Here is an 18,214-nt window from a genome sequence, read left to right on the forward strand (position 1 = left end):
ATTTCCATCAATATCCTATATTTATACATTTCTATTTAATGAACTCTGGAAATAAGTTCACACTTTTGCTAACATCAAGCTATGAGCCAAACCTTTGTCCCTAAAGATAACAATCATTTTGGATCCTTTATCAATCAAACATAAGCTTACTTCACCCTTGAATAAAAACTCCCATAATCTTTCATGCTCCAAATTACATCAACTGCAAATACATTAGATGAGATTGTTTTTTCACTAGCTCCACCTACTGATACAGCATTTCCTGGTGAAACACTAGACGCACTCACAAAGTCTTGACTTCCAGAAATCTGTTTCTACATACCCTGTCTTATGACAATAAAAATGCTATTCTCGTTGAATAATTTTTATCTCCTACACTGATACTTTCACTTCTCTGAAAAGGATTTGTCACCAGAAAGAGTCAAATAAACTTTGAATGTCTTTCCTACCAAAACACTTTGTAATAGGGTCATTCAAATTTTTTGTGGCCACTGTAACTTTGAAGCAATTTTTACAAATGAGACAAAATTCATTTCAACTCCTTCGCACTGCACATTGATGCTAAATCAAAAGCAGGAGTTAAATCTGACCCATCATCAAATCCGCTTGCTATTCCCAGTTCACATAATCAAACCCTTTTTCTGGCTAATTCATATTTTTTGGCTTCTCTTTCTCTTTGAAACTCTGTCTTTCTATTTTTTTTCTCTCTCTGGAATTCAATTTCAAGTTTAGAAAAAAAAATTTCTTTTGAGTTCAAGTTGTTTCATTTGTAACTAAATCTTAGCCTACCGTTATGGACAGCACTAATTTCTACTCTCATCACCCGCCTGTAAAAAGAAAGGTGTTTGGATTTGTTTCCCTCTTTATAAGCAGTGGTGCACTTCCCAACCAATCGGTTTTGGTGCAATCCAATTTTCTATTAATAACCCCACAGCAAACTTGAGATAAGATGAACTCAAAGGGTTAGTTTATTTGCACACACTCAAACCGCAGTAAGAGGGTTTGCAACACCTCCCGCTTTTGCATTAATATAGTAAAAGAGGGATGGAGAAATGAAGGTTTTACAGAGCAGAGACCACAGAGAAAATAAATATTGTTTCACGTGGGTTCTAGAGTCCAAAATAAAGTTCAATGAGGTATTACTCCATGGAGGTAGGCAAGTTGAAAACCGATGCTGGATAATTCACTTTTCCGGAGGTGTTGACCTCACACAATGAGATAGGCATGAAGGGATGACTCAGTCTTGTAGGCGATGGTACAAAAGTTCCAGCAGAAGCAGTGTAGATAGAGCCAGGTGTTTAACCTGGGCCGAGCTCCTTTTCTGTGAGGCTGCTAGTTAAATGGTAAAAACAGAATGTTTTCAGTTCAATAAGGCAATATTGCCAGAGGTCCATGTCATATGACTCTCATCTCTCCACACTGCCCTTGACAAAGACATGAATCCCTCATCTGGGGTCCCCAAGATTGTTAAATGTCTCAACCATTAAGAACTGAAGGGGAAGTCGTGGGGCACTTTGTCTTAGCAGACAAGCAAACTTCTGTTGACCAACCTGGGTCATGAAATGCCTTTGTGTAGCTCTCTTTGAATTTGGGCTGTGCAGTCCCAAGAGGATTGTTAGTGGCTTTTCAGAGATAATGATGTGCAAGTTTCCCTGATACAGCCAGGTAGCGTCTTTTGTTTGGAGATCACAGGCAGACAGAGATTCAGCCATTTTTAAAGGTCTTTGTCTAGTTTTAATTTTTAAGAGATAGCAATGAGCATATCTCTATATATTTTAGAAAAAAATATACAGAGCAGAATTTTACGGCCCCTCCTACCTGCATAAACTTCCGGTCCCACCAACATCAATGAGTGTAAGCATCTAAATGCAGGCTCTCGGCAGTCCCTCGGAATTGAGGATGGCGTCTGTCAGGCTTGGTGAGACTTCGGATAACTGAGGAGCCCAATTCTGGATCCACATGTTCTTCTGCAGTGGGGGCATATTGTTGCACAGGGGAGTTGAAATCACAGCCCCAGGATGGCTTCCTTCTCCTTCCCCTGCCTCGTTGCCAAATTGCTGAGCCTCAAAGTGGCTTGCACCTTGATGGACTAGGTGATGCAACGCCGAGCGATCGGCAGCATTCTCCTCTCAGTCGATGGTGTTAATACCTCCATGTTTCAGGGTGACCTTATGCGTACCTTTATGCCTTTTCCTTTGGCTGTCTTTTGAATGTTGGCCAACGGAGAGCCGCAATAAGAGAACCTGCTAAGGGAGGCAGTTTTCGGGCATGCAGATGCAATGGCCCATCAATTGGACTTGGTTCCACAGGAGCAGGGCTTCAATGCTGGTGATGCAGCTTCATGGAAGACGCTAGGGTTAGTCCAACAGTCCTCGCATTTGATCCCCAAGATTCGACATAAGCACCAATGATGGAAGCTCTCAAGGGTATTAATGTGGTGTTGGTAGACAGTCCATGTTACGCTGCAGTAGAGGGTGGTCAACACAACAGCCTGATAAAGCAGAACCTTTGCTGACTTGCAAAGAACCCTGTTGTCAAAGACACATTGGCGCAGCTTGAAGAAGGCAGCATTAGCACAGTTGACTCGGTGTCGAACATCCTCTCTGATGGTAGTCCCTTGGGAGGGGTGGCTGCCGAGATAAGGAAAGTGCTGCACATACTGCAGAGCCACCCCATCTACATGGATGGAGCGGGGGATGCTCAACTGGCCCACCGACTACAATGGCGGCCTTTCATGCTGTATCATCCCAAGCCCACCGCATTAATTATGCATTCCTGGGAAACATGCTGATTTCATGACAGGTAGGCTCTCATCCACCCACCATGGAATCACCTCGTTGCTTCATCATGCCGGGCACCATATTTAAAGTCCAGCCACACGCACACCTCACACGACCACTGCACGGGAGACAAGGCCCCAAAAGTCAAGAAGACTGCAGCCCCCCCACTTCAGTGATGCACCCCTCAAGCACCTTTTCAATGCCGTGGAGGCCCACCATGATATCCTCTACCCCAGTTCTGGCCACAGGGTGGGCAACTATATCACCAATACAGCATGGAAGGTGGTGGCAGTGTTAGTCAGTGCCAGTGCCCTGCAAAAGAGGAAAGCCAACCAGAATGGTCTCATCTGTTCTGCCAAGGTAACTCACTCTTCTCATCACTCTCAACTCACACACTCACAAACCTATCATACATCCACAGGGATCTCACACCTCAAGGGACAACACCACTAACTCTCACACACACCCTCAAATCTCCATCAGGCTCATATCCTCTGGAACTCGCGTCTTCATACCGTGCATGGCTCCGCTCACCACACAAACATTCCACAGAGTGCCATGTGTCCTGCTCACACTCTCTCCATCTGGTTCCATGTCGGAGAAGCCTGATCACAATAGCAGGGAGAGGTCTCAGACTGGGGGCCCGCATTAGACACCTCACTCACTTTGAGGAACATGCCATCTTGCTAACTGGTGAAAACATGGACCCTGCCTGCAGCGACTGCGTGGTCGGTGGTGAACACCCACCTGAGAATCCTACACCACATCATCCGTCTCTCAACACAACTATGAGTACTCTCTCTCCTGCTTTTGACTCTGCTTCATGTACTAATTATCTCTACTTAAGTTCACAGACTGCTCTGCCAAGTGACTGACACTCTCAGCCAGTCAATCCCTCAGCTCCATCCATGCCCTGACCTCCAGGCAAGAGGACACCTGCTCCATTGAAGATCTGGAAATAAGCAGCCTGGAAGACCCACTAACCCACACCCTCCACTAACACAGAGACACATGCCTCAGTGGGACCTAAATCTAAAGCAGTTTCGGGTTCACAATCTGGTGGTCACGGCATGGACATGTGTCCACAGCACCAAGAGGCAGGTTCAGCTGAGTCCCGGCACCTGGAGGACTGCTGGGGAAGGGGCATCTGTGAGGTCCGAGTCAGATGACGAACCTCTGGATTTGGCCTTCCAACTCATCCTGGAGAGTCAGCAGAAGGCCTGGGATCATCACGAAGAACTGTTGGAAGCCATCAACAGAGTGAATTGGAAGAGTGAGTCCGCCTGCTCTCTGATGAAGTGATGTCCACATGTTCATGAATGCAGGTCGCATGGGGAGGATGGCGGATGCTATGGAGGCCTTGGTCCAGTGGAACGTGGAGACGCACTCCATCGCAGGAGCCATGGGTGAGTTCCTACAGTGGCAACGTGAGAAGGAAACGGGGCACATCAACATCACTCCAGGTGCTCCTTCCCCTAAAGGAGTCAGGCTGGGGCCCTCCGGCACCTAAATGGAGGAGAAACATCAGCTGAAAACCCCTGGGTCATCCACTTAGGAATCTCAGAGGCTGTCCTCTCCGTCTGAGTCCCCTTTGCCTGTAAGCACCTCATCCTCGTCCTCTGTCACCATCGAGGGAGCAGCTGACCCAGGAGTGATTCTGGGGGGGAGAAACGTATCAAAAGGATCATTTGGAGCCTTGTGCAAGCACTCTTCCACACACACAGAACCTTCCTGTTTGACAATCATCTCAATATCCTGAGCATTTTCAATGCTGCCTGTTCGCATTCAGTTGTCTTTCTCCACCCAACCACTGATCATACTCCCATGATCTCACCCACCACGTCTCTCGTTTCACTTTCAATTTGGACAAAATGGTGCTAATCTAGTTTAATTTTCACTCCCCCATCCTTTACTTTCCCTGCTTACCCATCTCCTTTCCCCCATCACAGTTGACCCCCCTGGCTTCACCTTCCACCTCACCTCCTTGACCTTTGGGGATATCCTGCTGAACGTGCGCATTCCCTTCCTTCCCGAAAATCCTACTCCCATCCACATTAACCTCTCTGACCTTCTCCTTCACAACTCCAGGGTCCGTGTCTGACTCCGAGTCCCCACCAACCACCCTTACCGTCCCTTCTACTGCTACCATCGAACCCTCACTCTTCCACCCGACTGCCGCTCTCTGCAATCGGCCATTCTCACCATTTCTCATACCACGCCCACTCTCAGTTCACACCCCGGGCGGCAGTCATGGACCCATCAGACCCCTTCCTTGCATGTTCACCTGGACATCCCTTCCTCCCGGAATCCCTTACCCCCCCCCCCCCCCCCACCGGAGAACCCTTTCCACCCTCCAGACCTCTTACCCTTCGAATCGCTTCCCCACTCCAGACTCCCTCCCCCACCGGAATAAATTTCCTCTGAAATCCTTTCAGCTCCCCTTGGTCCTCCCACCCACCCTGGGTTCCCCCGCCCCAGCTTGGCCCTCCCCTTTCCTGACTTCCTCAGACACCCTTACTTCTTCCTCCATCTTTACTCCTTCCCCCTTTCTGATTCCTTCCTCCACCCTTACTTTTTCCTCCACCCCGGACTCCCTCCCCTCTCCACACTCCTTCCTCCCCCAGGACACTTCCCCTGTCCACTATCCTTCTCCTCTTCAAACTCCTTCCTTAAACCTCCCACCACCTCCCTTACACCTAACTTCCCAGTTGCTATCTTCTCCTCTTCACCCCCTCCTCCACAGTTCTCCCTTCCGCTTCCCAACCTCCCCCACTGACACCTTCATCCCCCCTCCCAACCTCAGCCCACAACACCTTCATTTCACCCCTCCCAAACTCGCCCCCGACACCTTCATTTCCCTCCTCCAAACCTCAGCCCACAACACCTCTTCCTCTCCCAGTCAATCCTAGACCTTCCTCTCCAACTCCCTTGACCATCATCCGTTGTGAGCATCGACGGTGACTTTCCAATTTCTGTGAGCTGCTTCGTAGCAGAGACATGTCCATGAGAATCCACCCAGTATGCAATGGACGTTCCTCCAGTGTGCTCTTGCTGTTGGGCTGCAGCATCTTCTGCTCCTCGGGCTTCCGCAATGTGAGCAAGGCCCTGGCGGTAAGTCTAGCCTTTTGCACATCACGTTTGTCAAGATGTGTTCTGCACCAACGTGTTTTCTCGCCAACGTGGGTGGACAATCCAACAGGGGGGTGTGGGGTATGAGTCTGGTGGATTGCCCTTATAATTAAAAGCTGAGGTTTCCGACGTCCGATGGCGGGCAACGTGGCCTGCCATCGACAGGCTGAGTGGACAATCGCAAACTGGTTTCAGGATGTTGTGAAATCGATTTTTAGCCTTCTCGCCGTATTGTCCGCTCATGCCACCGAACACACATACAGGAACGATTCTGTCCAATGGATTTTTGAATGGTTCGCTGTACTTTCCTGCCTGGCCCCACCACAATGGGGCCATAAATGACCACCCACAGTGCCACTCAGAATACTCAGTATGCGTTTTATATGGAGTACCATTCCGTATCTGAAAGTTCAAATGTTGAGCCAATAACTTATCTATTTCTGCTTTCATAGTGCCTACTTTTAACTCTATTTCCAAATTTTTTGCAACTATTTTTAAATTAAGTTAAGCTTTGTTAGATGCAAGGCACTCAGAGTAGAATCATTTCTTTCAAGAAAAGCTTCCAAAAAAAGATACAGACATTTTTTAACATTTCAATGAATGAAGCAAAAGTCACTATGCAATCTTATTAAACTATAGCAAATTCCAGTGTACTCATGTCAGCCTGAGGTTTGAAATCCCAGACAAGCCCCAATTTTTTATGACCTCTATAGATGCCAATGATGTTTAAGAGATTTGAACTTACAGTTATTAGCTGAAAGAATGATACAGCAAGATTTCATTTTTTCATGTTTTTTTACTGTAACAAATAACTAAAAGCTCCATGAATAAACACTATTTTCTGTCTCTAGGCAGCTTATACTTTAAATTACAGAAAGTGATGCTCCCCTTTTATATTTATCACCCATCACACTCTTCCTGGAATTGTTATCCCTTTAGCAAGCAGTCCACAATTGGTCCCAGCTTCCAATGGGTTCCTGTATCACTGTTTCACTGAACAGTAACCTCAAGCGACCATCTGTAGGTGCTTTCTTTAGTTTTCAGAGAGTTTCTTAAATCCATCATTATCAGAAAAGCCTTTTCTGATAATTCTGCTTCCCCCGGCGATGCCAGGACAAATCTCCCAAAATCCTTAGATGGCTGCAGGATGCATTTCTTCGACTAGAGACCATCTCCCTCCCATAACTGCCTGTACTAACTCCCAAAAACCAAGCAGTCTCTTCTGTCTGCTGACCACACAGACTTCTGCTGTCTGTGACATTCATTGATTTTGAAGGAAACCTGTAACCTGATCTCAAAAATGACTTCTTCTGCCCTCTTCCCCATGGCAAGATGAAACACACTAACCTTGCATCCAGGTAGAAATTCTAATTAGTTATTCTTGATTCTGGACCCTTTCATCTTTGAAGTAAATGGATAGTCTACAAAACTATTTACAACCCGATATAAATAACATTTTTCAGGGTCTTTGGGAACTTCAGAGTCTATTCGTAGCAAACTTAAAGACTTCTGCCATGGTCTCCAAGCATAAATAATCTACAGCTTTGTCTCTGTAAAATAATCTACAGCTTCATTTGATTTATACCAATCAAATCACCCAGGTTTACTGCCAAGAAGACTGCAAAACAGCTCACATAAATCATACATTTACTCTAATTTAAAGCTACAGAGTCAAAATATAATAATCAGTATGTGTAAGTAGATCTATTTTGGACAATTGCTGCCTTTAACTCTGCTCTGCCACACCTGGATCAGCATATACACCCTCCCCATGCATGTGAAGGATTCCTGCTTGCAGTCAGGTTATCTAAGGAACCACAAGGAGTTATTAAAAGATATAGGGGAAAAAATGACCATGAAGGGTTTAAATGAAGGAGGGCAAAAAAATTAGATCACAATACACTTTCACATTTTTTCTTTACTTTGCTTAGAATCATAACATTTTACTATACAGAAGGGCATCATTTGGCCCGTTGTGTCTGTGCCAGCCATCAGAAAGTGTTGTACGCCTGGTCCTGTTCACAGTGCTTTCCCCCTACAACTTTCATTTCCTTTCAAATAATTATCTACCTTCCTCTTAAACCTTGTGTTTCTGCCTATTCCATTGAGAAGTAGATTGTTGGTGAGGATGCAGGAAATGTAGAGAAGAATCCATAAAATACAATATGCACAAAGTTTTTCGGAGGGTAATTAGGAAAGTGACAATTCATTTGTTGGGTTTTGTACAATATACAAATACAATAGTACGTTCCTTTACACAATTACTTCTGGCTAAAGAGGCTGATGGTTGTTTTTTATACCGGAGGGATATTCAATCATTGCTTTGGATGTCTATATAGGTATGAAGGTCACAATATCAAATCTGGGAGACAACCTATAAATAAGCGCATTGTGCATGAAGAGAACTATAAGCAATTTCAGGAATATATTACACAGATAGATGTCAAGAATATTTTTTCCATTGAGTTGGAGTAGCTAGAGGGCCTAAATTATCATCAAAAGGACAAAGGGAGAGCATTTTTAAAATTCAGAAAATTCTTAGAACACAGTATGCCTTACCAGAAATGGTGGTGGAATCTGATTCTGTAATAAGGTTTAAGAGGAAGCTATATAATTATTTGAAAGGAAATGAAAGTTGTAGGGGGAAAACACTGTGAACAGGACCAGGCGTACAACACTTTCTGATGGCTGGCACAGGCACAACAGGCCAAATGATGCCCTTCTGTATAGTAAAATGTTATGATTCTAAGCAAGTATTAGTAGCAGAAGATACTCTTTGCTCTTTGTAATGGAAATGCTAGCCCCGCGATTATACTATACATTCATTAGAATGTCCTCACTGCACCACTTCAATCCTCTGTAATCTACCACAGACTGGCTTGAACTTTCACTAATTGTGAATAGAAAAAATTGAAACACTGGCTTCTAAGCTAGTGTTCCAGAGTGTAATTTCAAGTTGTTTTTTTAGAATTTTTATATGTGCCCTGCCATTACATCTTTCGTAACAGCTTCTAACATTTTCCCTATGACAGATGTCAAGCTAACTGGCCTTTAGTTTTCTGTTTTCTGTCTGCCTCCCTTTTGAATAAAGGAGTTGCATTTGCTATTTTCCAGTCTAATGGAACCTTCCCAGAATCTAGGGAATTGGGGAAAATTAAATCCAACACATCAACTATTTCACTAGCCACTTCTTTCAGGACCCTAGGATGGAGCCCATCTGGAGCTGGGGACTTGTCAGCTGGCAGTTCCAACAATTTGCTCAGTAGCACTTCCTTTGAGTTCCTCCCTCCTTTCCATTTCCTAACTTACAGCTATTTCTGAGATGTTACTTGTATCCACTATTGTGAAGACGGATGTAAAATACCTGTTCAATTCATTTGTCATCTCCTTATTTTCCATTATTAATTCCCCAGACTCGCTTTCTATAGGACCAATGCTCACTTTGTTAACTCTCTTTTTATTTAAATATCTATAGAAACTCTTACAATCCATCTTTATATGTTGCGGTCAAATGTAGAGTGGGAAAAGAGGGGAGCCATTACACCTCTCTCACCCACAATCACACCAAAAACACACCCAAAATCTGTCACTGGCCCAGCTGCAGCAGCCCAAGGGGGAAGAGAACAAGTAACACCACAGATAAAAGCAAAATACTGCGGATGCTGGAAATCTGAAACAAAAACAAAAACTGCTGGAAAAACTCAGCAGGTCTCTCAGCATCTGTGGAGAGGAAGACAGAGTTAATGTTTTGAGTCCATATAACTCTTCATCACGTAACACCACAGAATTGATAAAGAAGCTTCATCTGACACTCACAGCCACTCATTTTTATTCATCCATGGGATGTGCACATCGCTGGCTGGGCCAGCATTTATTGCCCATCACTAATTGCCCTTGAGAAAGTGGTGGTGAGCTGCCTTCTTGAGCTGATGCAGTCCATGTGGTATAGGTACACCCACAATGCTGTTAGGGAGGGAGTTCCAGGAATTTCACCCAGTGACAGTGAAGAAATGGCGATATATTTCCAAGTAGGATGGTGAATGGCTTGGAGGGGAACTTCTAGGTGGTGGTATTCCCATGTGTCTGCTGCCCTTGTCCTTCTAGATGTTAGCGGTCGTGGGTTTGGAAGGTTCTAAGAAGGCTTGGTGAGTTCCTGCAGGGCATCTTGTAGATGGTACCCACACTGCTGCCACTGTGTGCTGGCAGTGGAGGAGGTGAATGTTTGTGGATGGGGTGCCAATCAAGCGTGCTGCTTTGTCTTAGATAGTGTCAAGCTTCTTGAGTGTATTTGGAGCTGCACTCACCAAAGCAAGTGGAGAGTATTCCGTCACGCTCTAGACTTGTACCTTGAAGATGGTGGAAAGGCTTTGGGGAGTCAGGAGGTGAGTTACTCATCACAGGATTCCTAGCCTCTGACCAGCTCTTGCAGCCACATCATTTATATGATTAGTCCAGTTCAATTTCTGGTCAATGCAAACCCCCAGGATGCTGATAGTGGGGGATTCAGTCATGGTTACGCCATTGAATGTGAAGGGACGATGGTTAGATTCTCTCTTTTTGGAGATGGTCATTGCCCATCTCTTGTTCAGGCCCAAGCCTAGATTTTGTCCAGGTCTTGTTGCATTTGCACATGGACTGCTTCAGTATCCCAGGAGTCACAAATGGTGCTGAACATTGTGCAATCATCAGTGAACATCCCCACTTCGATGGAAGGAAGGTCATTGATGAAGCAGCTGAAGATGGTTGGGCCTAGAAAATTACCCTGTAGGACTTGTACTGTACGCATCTTAGGAGCTAGTATAGAGTCAAGCTCGGCACATGTGTGAGTCACTGGGCATGAGTGGGCTGCAGCTAAGCCAGGGAGAAAGAATAGTTTATATGCCAGCTCACAGGGGAACAGGATCACACACACATTCTGCTACCGGGGTCCTAGTTAAGGATTTTAATAGGGTGACATAAAGGAGAACACTGTATACTGAAAGGCTTTTCTAGAGTGGATCAGAATGAATGTTTCCTCTTGCAGGGAAGAGCATAACTAGAGGCCATCAGTGTAAGATGGTCAGCAAGAAATCCGATAAGGAATTCGGACAAACTTCTACATCCGAACAGGGATAAGAATGTGGAATTCACTACCACAGTGAGTGGTTGAAGCAAATGTATTTAAGGGGAAAATGGACAAGCATATGAGGGAGAAGGGACTAGATGGTTACGATGGTCGATTTAGATCAGAAAAGATGGGAGGAGACTCAAGAGGAGCATAAACACCAGCATGGACTGGTTGAGCTGAATAGCCTTCTTCTGTGATGTGCATCCCATGTAATGCTATGTAGATGCAAATTTTGTAGTGAGTAACTGTTTTATTTGAACAAATAAGAGGATCCTGCATATTGGTTTAAAAATATTGAATAAAATGTACATTACGTGGAAAGTGCCAATCAAACCTGAAGAGCCAACAATTCACAGAGGAAAACACAAGGAAGGAACTGCAATAATACCTTTACGTTCGGATTCATTGTTGGGTGTGCCAGGATCACTTTGTTGAAAAGAGTCAGCGGAAGTGCTTCTTTCCCTCTTGCCCTTCCCTTTTATCACACTGCTTGTCCCCAGTCCTTGCCCATTTTTTAGTCCCAGGTTTCCTCCTGAACCTTGGGAAGCTTTCGAGCCATGGTTCCCACTCACGATCATTGAATCACAAGGTGAGGCCTGTGACTGGCTGTTGCTACCCAGCTTCGCTTGATTAGACAGTTTGGTGTCCAGCTGTGATGCACTTAAAGGAGATGAAACGGGAGATGACCGGACTGTGGCCTCCTCCTTGGCTTTTGGACTGGAAACAAAGAAAAAATTTAAAAAAATAAACATACTCATAGATAACTATTTTTCCACCCTCCTGGGTGTTACTTAATCAAGAACTATTTTCCTTTGAGATATGTGTACGCTTCAATGGCCATTAATATTTCACTCTTTGTCACTCTTTATAGTTTTTACAACCCATAGAACAACCCATACTATTGCATTTCATATTTTTGTAGGGAAATAGGAGCAGGAGTAGGCCATTTCACCCTTGAGCTTGTTGCACCATTCAATGAGATCATGGTTGACCTGCGACCTAACTCCATATACCCTTTCCCTTCATACCTTTGGTGATCAAAATTCTAACAACCTTAGATTTAGAATGAATAATTGATCTAGAATATAACTCAGGTTTCTCTATTCCTCTACCCCTTTAAAATTACATAATTTAGCGTGTATTGCCTCTCCTTGTTGTTCCTACCAGTGCAAATCACATTTTGTCTGCCCATTTCACCAGTATGTCTCTGTCCTTCTGGAGTCTATTACCATTCGCAGCACTGTTTACTTTATTTCCAAATTTTGTGTCATTTGTAAACTTTGAAATTATCCCATTATGAGATCCAAACTTACCTTGTCGTTGGGCAGAGGTTGGGAACTATGAGTCCCAATAGGCCCTGGGAATTTAGGCACATGTAGTTCTTCGGGCCAAGGAGAAGGGCCTGCATAAAGAGAGAAATAAAAGAAAACGGCACGAAAACCAGATCATGTGACTGAGCAGTGGGGCATCATAATTGAGAAGAGTCTCAGACAGGCGACAGGGAGAGGTCCTAGTTAAAGAGAAAGGATTGGGGAAGGAGCCACTAGAGGGAGGAGACTACCGATAGGAATCACCATGAAGAGGAGCAAGGAAAGTGGCTCCACATGGTAAGAATACTGCAGCTTGAAGACTTTAAGTAATGAGGAGTTTGGAGAAGAGCTGGAGCTTTGAGAAGGCAAAAGAAAGTTGATGATTCCGTGTTATGGGCTGTTAGGGCGAAGGTAACCCTTTGGAGCTTACCGTGGCCAAAGAGCCTGTGAGTTGGGGCTGGAGTTCTGTCTTAGGAATCCAGGGGAAAAAGGTCTCAGGAGATGAGATTGAAACGCTCCATGGAGAGCCATCATTAAGGCAGTCCAAGTTGAAGGGACTTTTGGAGAGAATTCCAAGGCTAGATTTTCTAAGCAGAAGACTGGAATTCCTCAAGACAGAGAGAGAGTTTCAGTAAGATTGATTGACTCTCAGTGTTTACTGATATCTGGGTGGGTTGCTGGGAAATCCATGGGATCTGTCTTGGTCGCATTTGCCATTTATTGTGCAGTGTAATGTGCTCGACTACAGCTTGCTGTTAATTCACAAGCACAAGCATATTAAGCTTGAATGTTTGAGTATAAGATAGATATTGTTAATTATTTTATCTTTCTCACCTTATATAATAAAGTTTATTTTGCTAGTTCAAATACCATGGAATCTTGTGGCTTTGTTCTCTTAGCAAGTGTCTTGAATCTAAAATTTTATCTACTTTAAACAAAATGTTACTGCTCCCTATCCAGAGCATACCAAGAATTTGGAGGTTTGGTCCAGGATCATAACACCTTTGTACACACAAGTCCAGATCATTAATAAATAAAAAAGCAGTGGGCTCAATACAGACTCCTAGGGACACCACTGCTCTCCAGTCTAAGAAACAACCACTCACAACTACATTCTGCTTACAGTCAATTAAGTCTCTACACAGTCACAGTCCCTTTATTCATATCAACAAACATTTAACAACTTAAGTTTTAAGCTAACAATTGATCTTGCATCAACTGATGTTTGTTGAGAGTCACAAACTTCTATCTTTGCATGTAGAGAGTTTCCAAATTTCATTCCTGATATCTCTGTCTCTAGCTTTTAGACTATGCTCCCTTGTCCTAGACTTCACAATTAGTGGAAAGAGTTTCTCTCCATTTACCTGATCTATTCCTCTTAACATCTTGAAAATTTTGATCAAATCATTTCTTAACTAACTTTCTAAATTGCAGGCAATACAACCAAAGGTTATGCAATTTCTCCTCATAATATAATGCTTGGACTCCAATATAATTCCGGTAAAGCTATGCTGCAATTCCTCATAGGCCAATACATCCTATGAGCTAAAAGAGATATCAGATGAAGAGAGATTTAGAAATCAAAAGAGATAAGTTGAGGAATACAGCAGTGAATCAATATGGGTAAAGACAAGCAGAGTGGGATAGGAAAGGGCGGGGAGTTTAATGGAAATAACACATCAAGCAAAAATAATCCAAGCAAGAGCAGTAGTTAAAAATACAATTAAAATCTCTTTATCTGAATGCAAGTAGCATTCATAGAAAAATAAATGAACCAGAAGAACAAACAGAGATTGAATGAGTTTGATATTCAAGAAGCATAGTGGCAAGGTGGCCAAGGTTGGGAAATAACTTTTCCAGCTCTTAACATTTTGAAAAGACAGGCAAAATGGAAAAGGAGGAAGATCATAATAAAGCATGAGGACAATAGTACGAAAGGATCTTGGCTCAGAAGGTCAGGAGTAGAAGCAGTTTGGGTGGAGATTAGTAATAGCAAGGTCAGGAAATATTGGTAGGAATAGTTCATCAGCCCCCTAACAGTATTATTCACTGATGATTGCACAATCCGTGACTCCTCAGATGCTGAAGCAGTCCATGTCCATATGCAGCAAGACTTGGGCAATATCCAGGCTTGGGCTGACAAGTAGCAAGTAATATTCACACTATACAATTGCCAGGCAGTTCCCATCTCCAACAACAGAGCACTTAGGAAATGATACTATGTATGGCCAGACAGAATCAACACAGTTTTACGAAAGGGAAATCATGTTTAATAAATGTATTGGGGTTTTGAGAATGTAACTAATAGGGTTGATAGAGGGAAACTCATAGATGTTGCATACTTGGATTCCTAAAAGGCATTCACTAAGTAGTCACACGGCTATTACAGAAGGCAGCAGCTAATGGGGTTGGGAATAATATATCAGTATAGATGGAGGATTGGTTCATAGAGTTAAAGAGATTTACTGCAAGCAAGGAGGACATGGTTGCCGCACTGGCCAACAAGAAGCCATCCAGCCTCATCCCACTTTCTGGTTCTTGGTCCATTGCATTGTAGGTTATGGCACTTCAAGCACAAATCAAAATAGAGAGAAACAAAAGGAGGTGGGGTGATAGCACTGATTAGAGAAGACATTGTCATGTCAGAAAAAGGGGATGTCCTTGAGGGGGCAAGGACAGAATCCATTTAGTTAGAGTTGAGAAGCAAAAAGTGGCATGACATGCTCTTTGGGGGTATTCTATAGGCCTCCAAATAGTGTGAAAAAGAGAAACAAATTTGTAGAGAAATCATGGTGATGTGCATGAACTAGAGAGTGATGATATTGGGTGACTTTAATTATCCAAGTATCAACTGAGAAAATATTAGAGTAAAGAGTAAGGAGAGGAAGGGGTTTCTGAACTGTGTTCAGGAAAAGTTCCTTGATCAGTATGTTCTCAGCCCAAGTAGAATTGCTGGACCTGGTGCTGGGAAATGAGGTGAGCCATGTGAAACAAGTGTCTGTGAGGGAACACTTGGGTAAGAGCAATCATCCTATGAAAAGGTTCCGACTAGTAATGCAGAAGAGCTAAGAATAAACACTAAGTTGGAAGAGGGCTAATTTTCAATGCAATGAGAAGGGATCTAGCCACGGTAAAATGAAATCAAAGGCTGACAAGATAAACTGTAATGGAACAGAGGGTGATCTTTAAAGAAGAGATACTTCAGGTGCCAGCTGGGCACATGAAAGGTAAGGGAACCAAAAGGGCTCCTTGGATGAGGAGGGAAATTATGATGAAACAAAAAAGTGGGCATATGATGTATGTCAGGTGGATTCTTCAGGTGAGAACCAGGTGAAATACAATAGGTTAAAAGGAGAGGTGAAGCAGAAAATAAGACAGGCAATGAGAGAAAATGAGAATAGAATGCCAGTCAACATAAAAGGGAACCCAAAAATCTTCCACTGGCATGTAAATACTAAGGGGTAAGAGATTCAGTGGGTCCTATTAGGGACAAAGAGAGCGGCATATGCTTAGAGGCAAGGGATAAGGCTAGAATACTTAATGTGCACCTTGTATCAGTGTTTACTAAGGAAGAGGAATATGAAAATATTGGAAGAAGCAGAGATAGTAGAAGCAATGGATAGGGTGAACATTGAGAGGGAGGAGGATTGGAAAAGTTGACTGTGTTTAGAGTAGATAAGTCAACTGAGGTCCAGATGGCCTGCATCCCAGGTTCCTAAGGGAAATGGGGATAGAGATAGCAGAAGGGCTTACCTTCCAATCTTTCCTAGATATTTGGGGAGGCACCAGAACATTAGAGAGTGGCAAATGTGATATCCATTTTCAAGAAATCGTGTAGACAGTCCTAGCAACTACAGGCCAGTTAATTTAACATCAATTGTGGTTCAGGTTTTAGAAACAATAATCGGGGGTAAATATCAACAGGCACTTGGAGAATTTTGAGTTAATCTGGGAGAGCCAGTACAGATTTGTAAAAGGCAGAAGGTGCTTGGCCAGTGTAATTGAATTTTTTTTGATGAAGTAACAGAGAACATAGATGAAGGGAATGCAGTGAATGTTGTCTATATGGATTTTAAGAAAGCATTTGACAAGGTACCACATAAAAGGCTGATTAACAAAATTGAGGCTCATGGAATAGAAGGGTCAGTGTCAGCTTACAGAAAAAAAATTGGTTTAAGGACAGAAAACAGGGGCTCCTGGTAGATGTTTATTTTTCAGACAGGAGGATGGTAGATAGAGGTGTTGCCAAAGGTTCAATGCTAGGGCCACTGCTCTTTTTACTATATATAAATAACTTGGATCCTGGAATATGGAGCAAAATTTCAAAATTTACTGCAAATTTAGAAGAGCGGCAAACAGTGAGGATAATACAAAGGCTAGCAGAATGGACAGACAAGTGGAAGATGGAATTTGATAACGAAAAGTGCGAGGTGATGCGTTTTGGTAAAAGGGATGGGGAGAGGCAATATAGACATAATCGGCGGGACTTTCTGCACCCGCTTGCTGCCATGATCTTCTGGTCTTCCACAAGTCAATGGGCTTCTGGCTGGGGCACCACCTCGCCCGCAGTGGGTCCAGAAAATCCCAGCCTATGACACAGTTCTGAAGAGTGTGCAGGAACAGAGGGATCTGCGGGTGGTTGGGCATAAACCTTTGAAGATGGCAGGACATATCGAGAGAATGGTTAGCAAAGCATCTGGGATCTTGGGCTTCATAAATAGAGGCATTAAGTACAAAAGCCGGGGAGCTATGCTGAACTTTTCTAAAGCTCTGGTTAAGCCCCAACTGGAGTATTGTGTCCAGTTCTGGTCACCACACTTCAGGAATGATGTGAGGATCCTTGAGAGGGTCTAGAGGAGATGCACCAGAATGGTTCCAGGGATGAGGAATTTTAGTTACAAGGTTAGGTTTGAAAAGCTGGAGTTGTTCTCCTCGGAGCAATGCAGATTAAGGGGAGATTTGAAGAGGTGTACTAGATTATAACAGGCATCGATATGATAGACAAGGAAAAATTTTTCCCAATAGCTGATGGTACAAGGACTAGTGGACACAGATTTAAGGTCTTCAGCAAGAGATATAGGTGAATATTAGGAAGGGTTTTTTTTTGTGCAGTGTATGATAATGACCTGGTACTTGATGCCCCCAACAAAGCTGAAAGCAGAAACAACCAATGATTTCAAAGGAAATAGGGTGGGTCCTTCATAAAATAAACTGGAAGGCCTACAGTAATCAAATGAGTGAGTGGGATTGACTGGAATGTTCCATGAAGAGCTGGCATAGACTCAATGGACTGAACAGCCCCCTTCTATGCCATAAATGTCTATGTCTATGATTATCGAATTCTTCAGTTATCGTGAAACTGACCCTGCAGAACCCTACATAATATCTTCCTCTAGTTCAAAAAGCAACTGTTTTCCTCTGCTTTGCATCCATGCTGCGAGTATCTATTTTATTCCATGGTCTTCAACTGTACTGTTAAGTCGTACTTTATCAAATGCCTTTTGAAAGCCCAGGTACATTACATCAACTGCACAACCCTCATCAACCCTCTCAGTTACCTCATCAAAAACTCAAGCAAGTTAGTTAAACATGATTTGCCCTTAAGAAATTTGAGCTGGCCTTCCTTTACCAATGCACATTTGCCCAAGTGCCTGTTAATTTTGTTCTGCGTGATCATTTCTAAAAGCTTTCCCACCACCCAGCAGTTCAGGGAACAGTGGCAGCATGGATGCAAATTTGGCTGAGTGACAGGACACAAGGGTAGCGGTGAACTGCAGAAATATATACAGTAGGGTTCCTCAGGTGATCTCATTGCTTTTCTGACCATGGCACCATAGATGCCAATCAAGTAGGGGGACCAAAGAAATGTAGTAGTGATGGAGGACAGT

The 18,214-nt window shown here is 43.5% G+C and overlaps 1 protein-coding gene across 1 annotated transcript in view; it reads right to left on the reverse strand.

Moving 5' to 3' along the window:
- Positions 1-18,214, reverse strand: part of LOC121283785 (B-cell CLL/lymphoma 9 protein-like) — a 366,978-nt gene that overhangs the window by 277,706 nt on the left and 71,058 nt on the right. The window contains 1 exon segment of the mRNA XM_041198498.1: positions 11,405-11,733. Within this exon segment, the coding sequence (XP_041054432.1) occupies positions 11,405-11,733 (329 nt within the window).

Source organism: Carcharodon carcharias, chromosome 11, assembly GCF_017639515.1.
Source record: "Carcharodon carcharias isolate sCarCar2 chromosome 11, sCarCar2.pri, whole genome shotgun sequence".
NCBI classification, from domain to species: Eukaryota; Metazoa; Chordata; class Chondrichthyes; order Lamniformes; family Lamnidae; genus Carcharodon; species Carcharodon carcharias.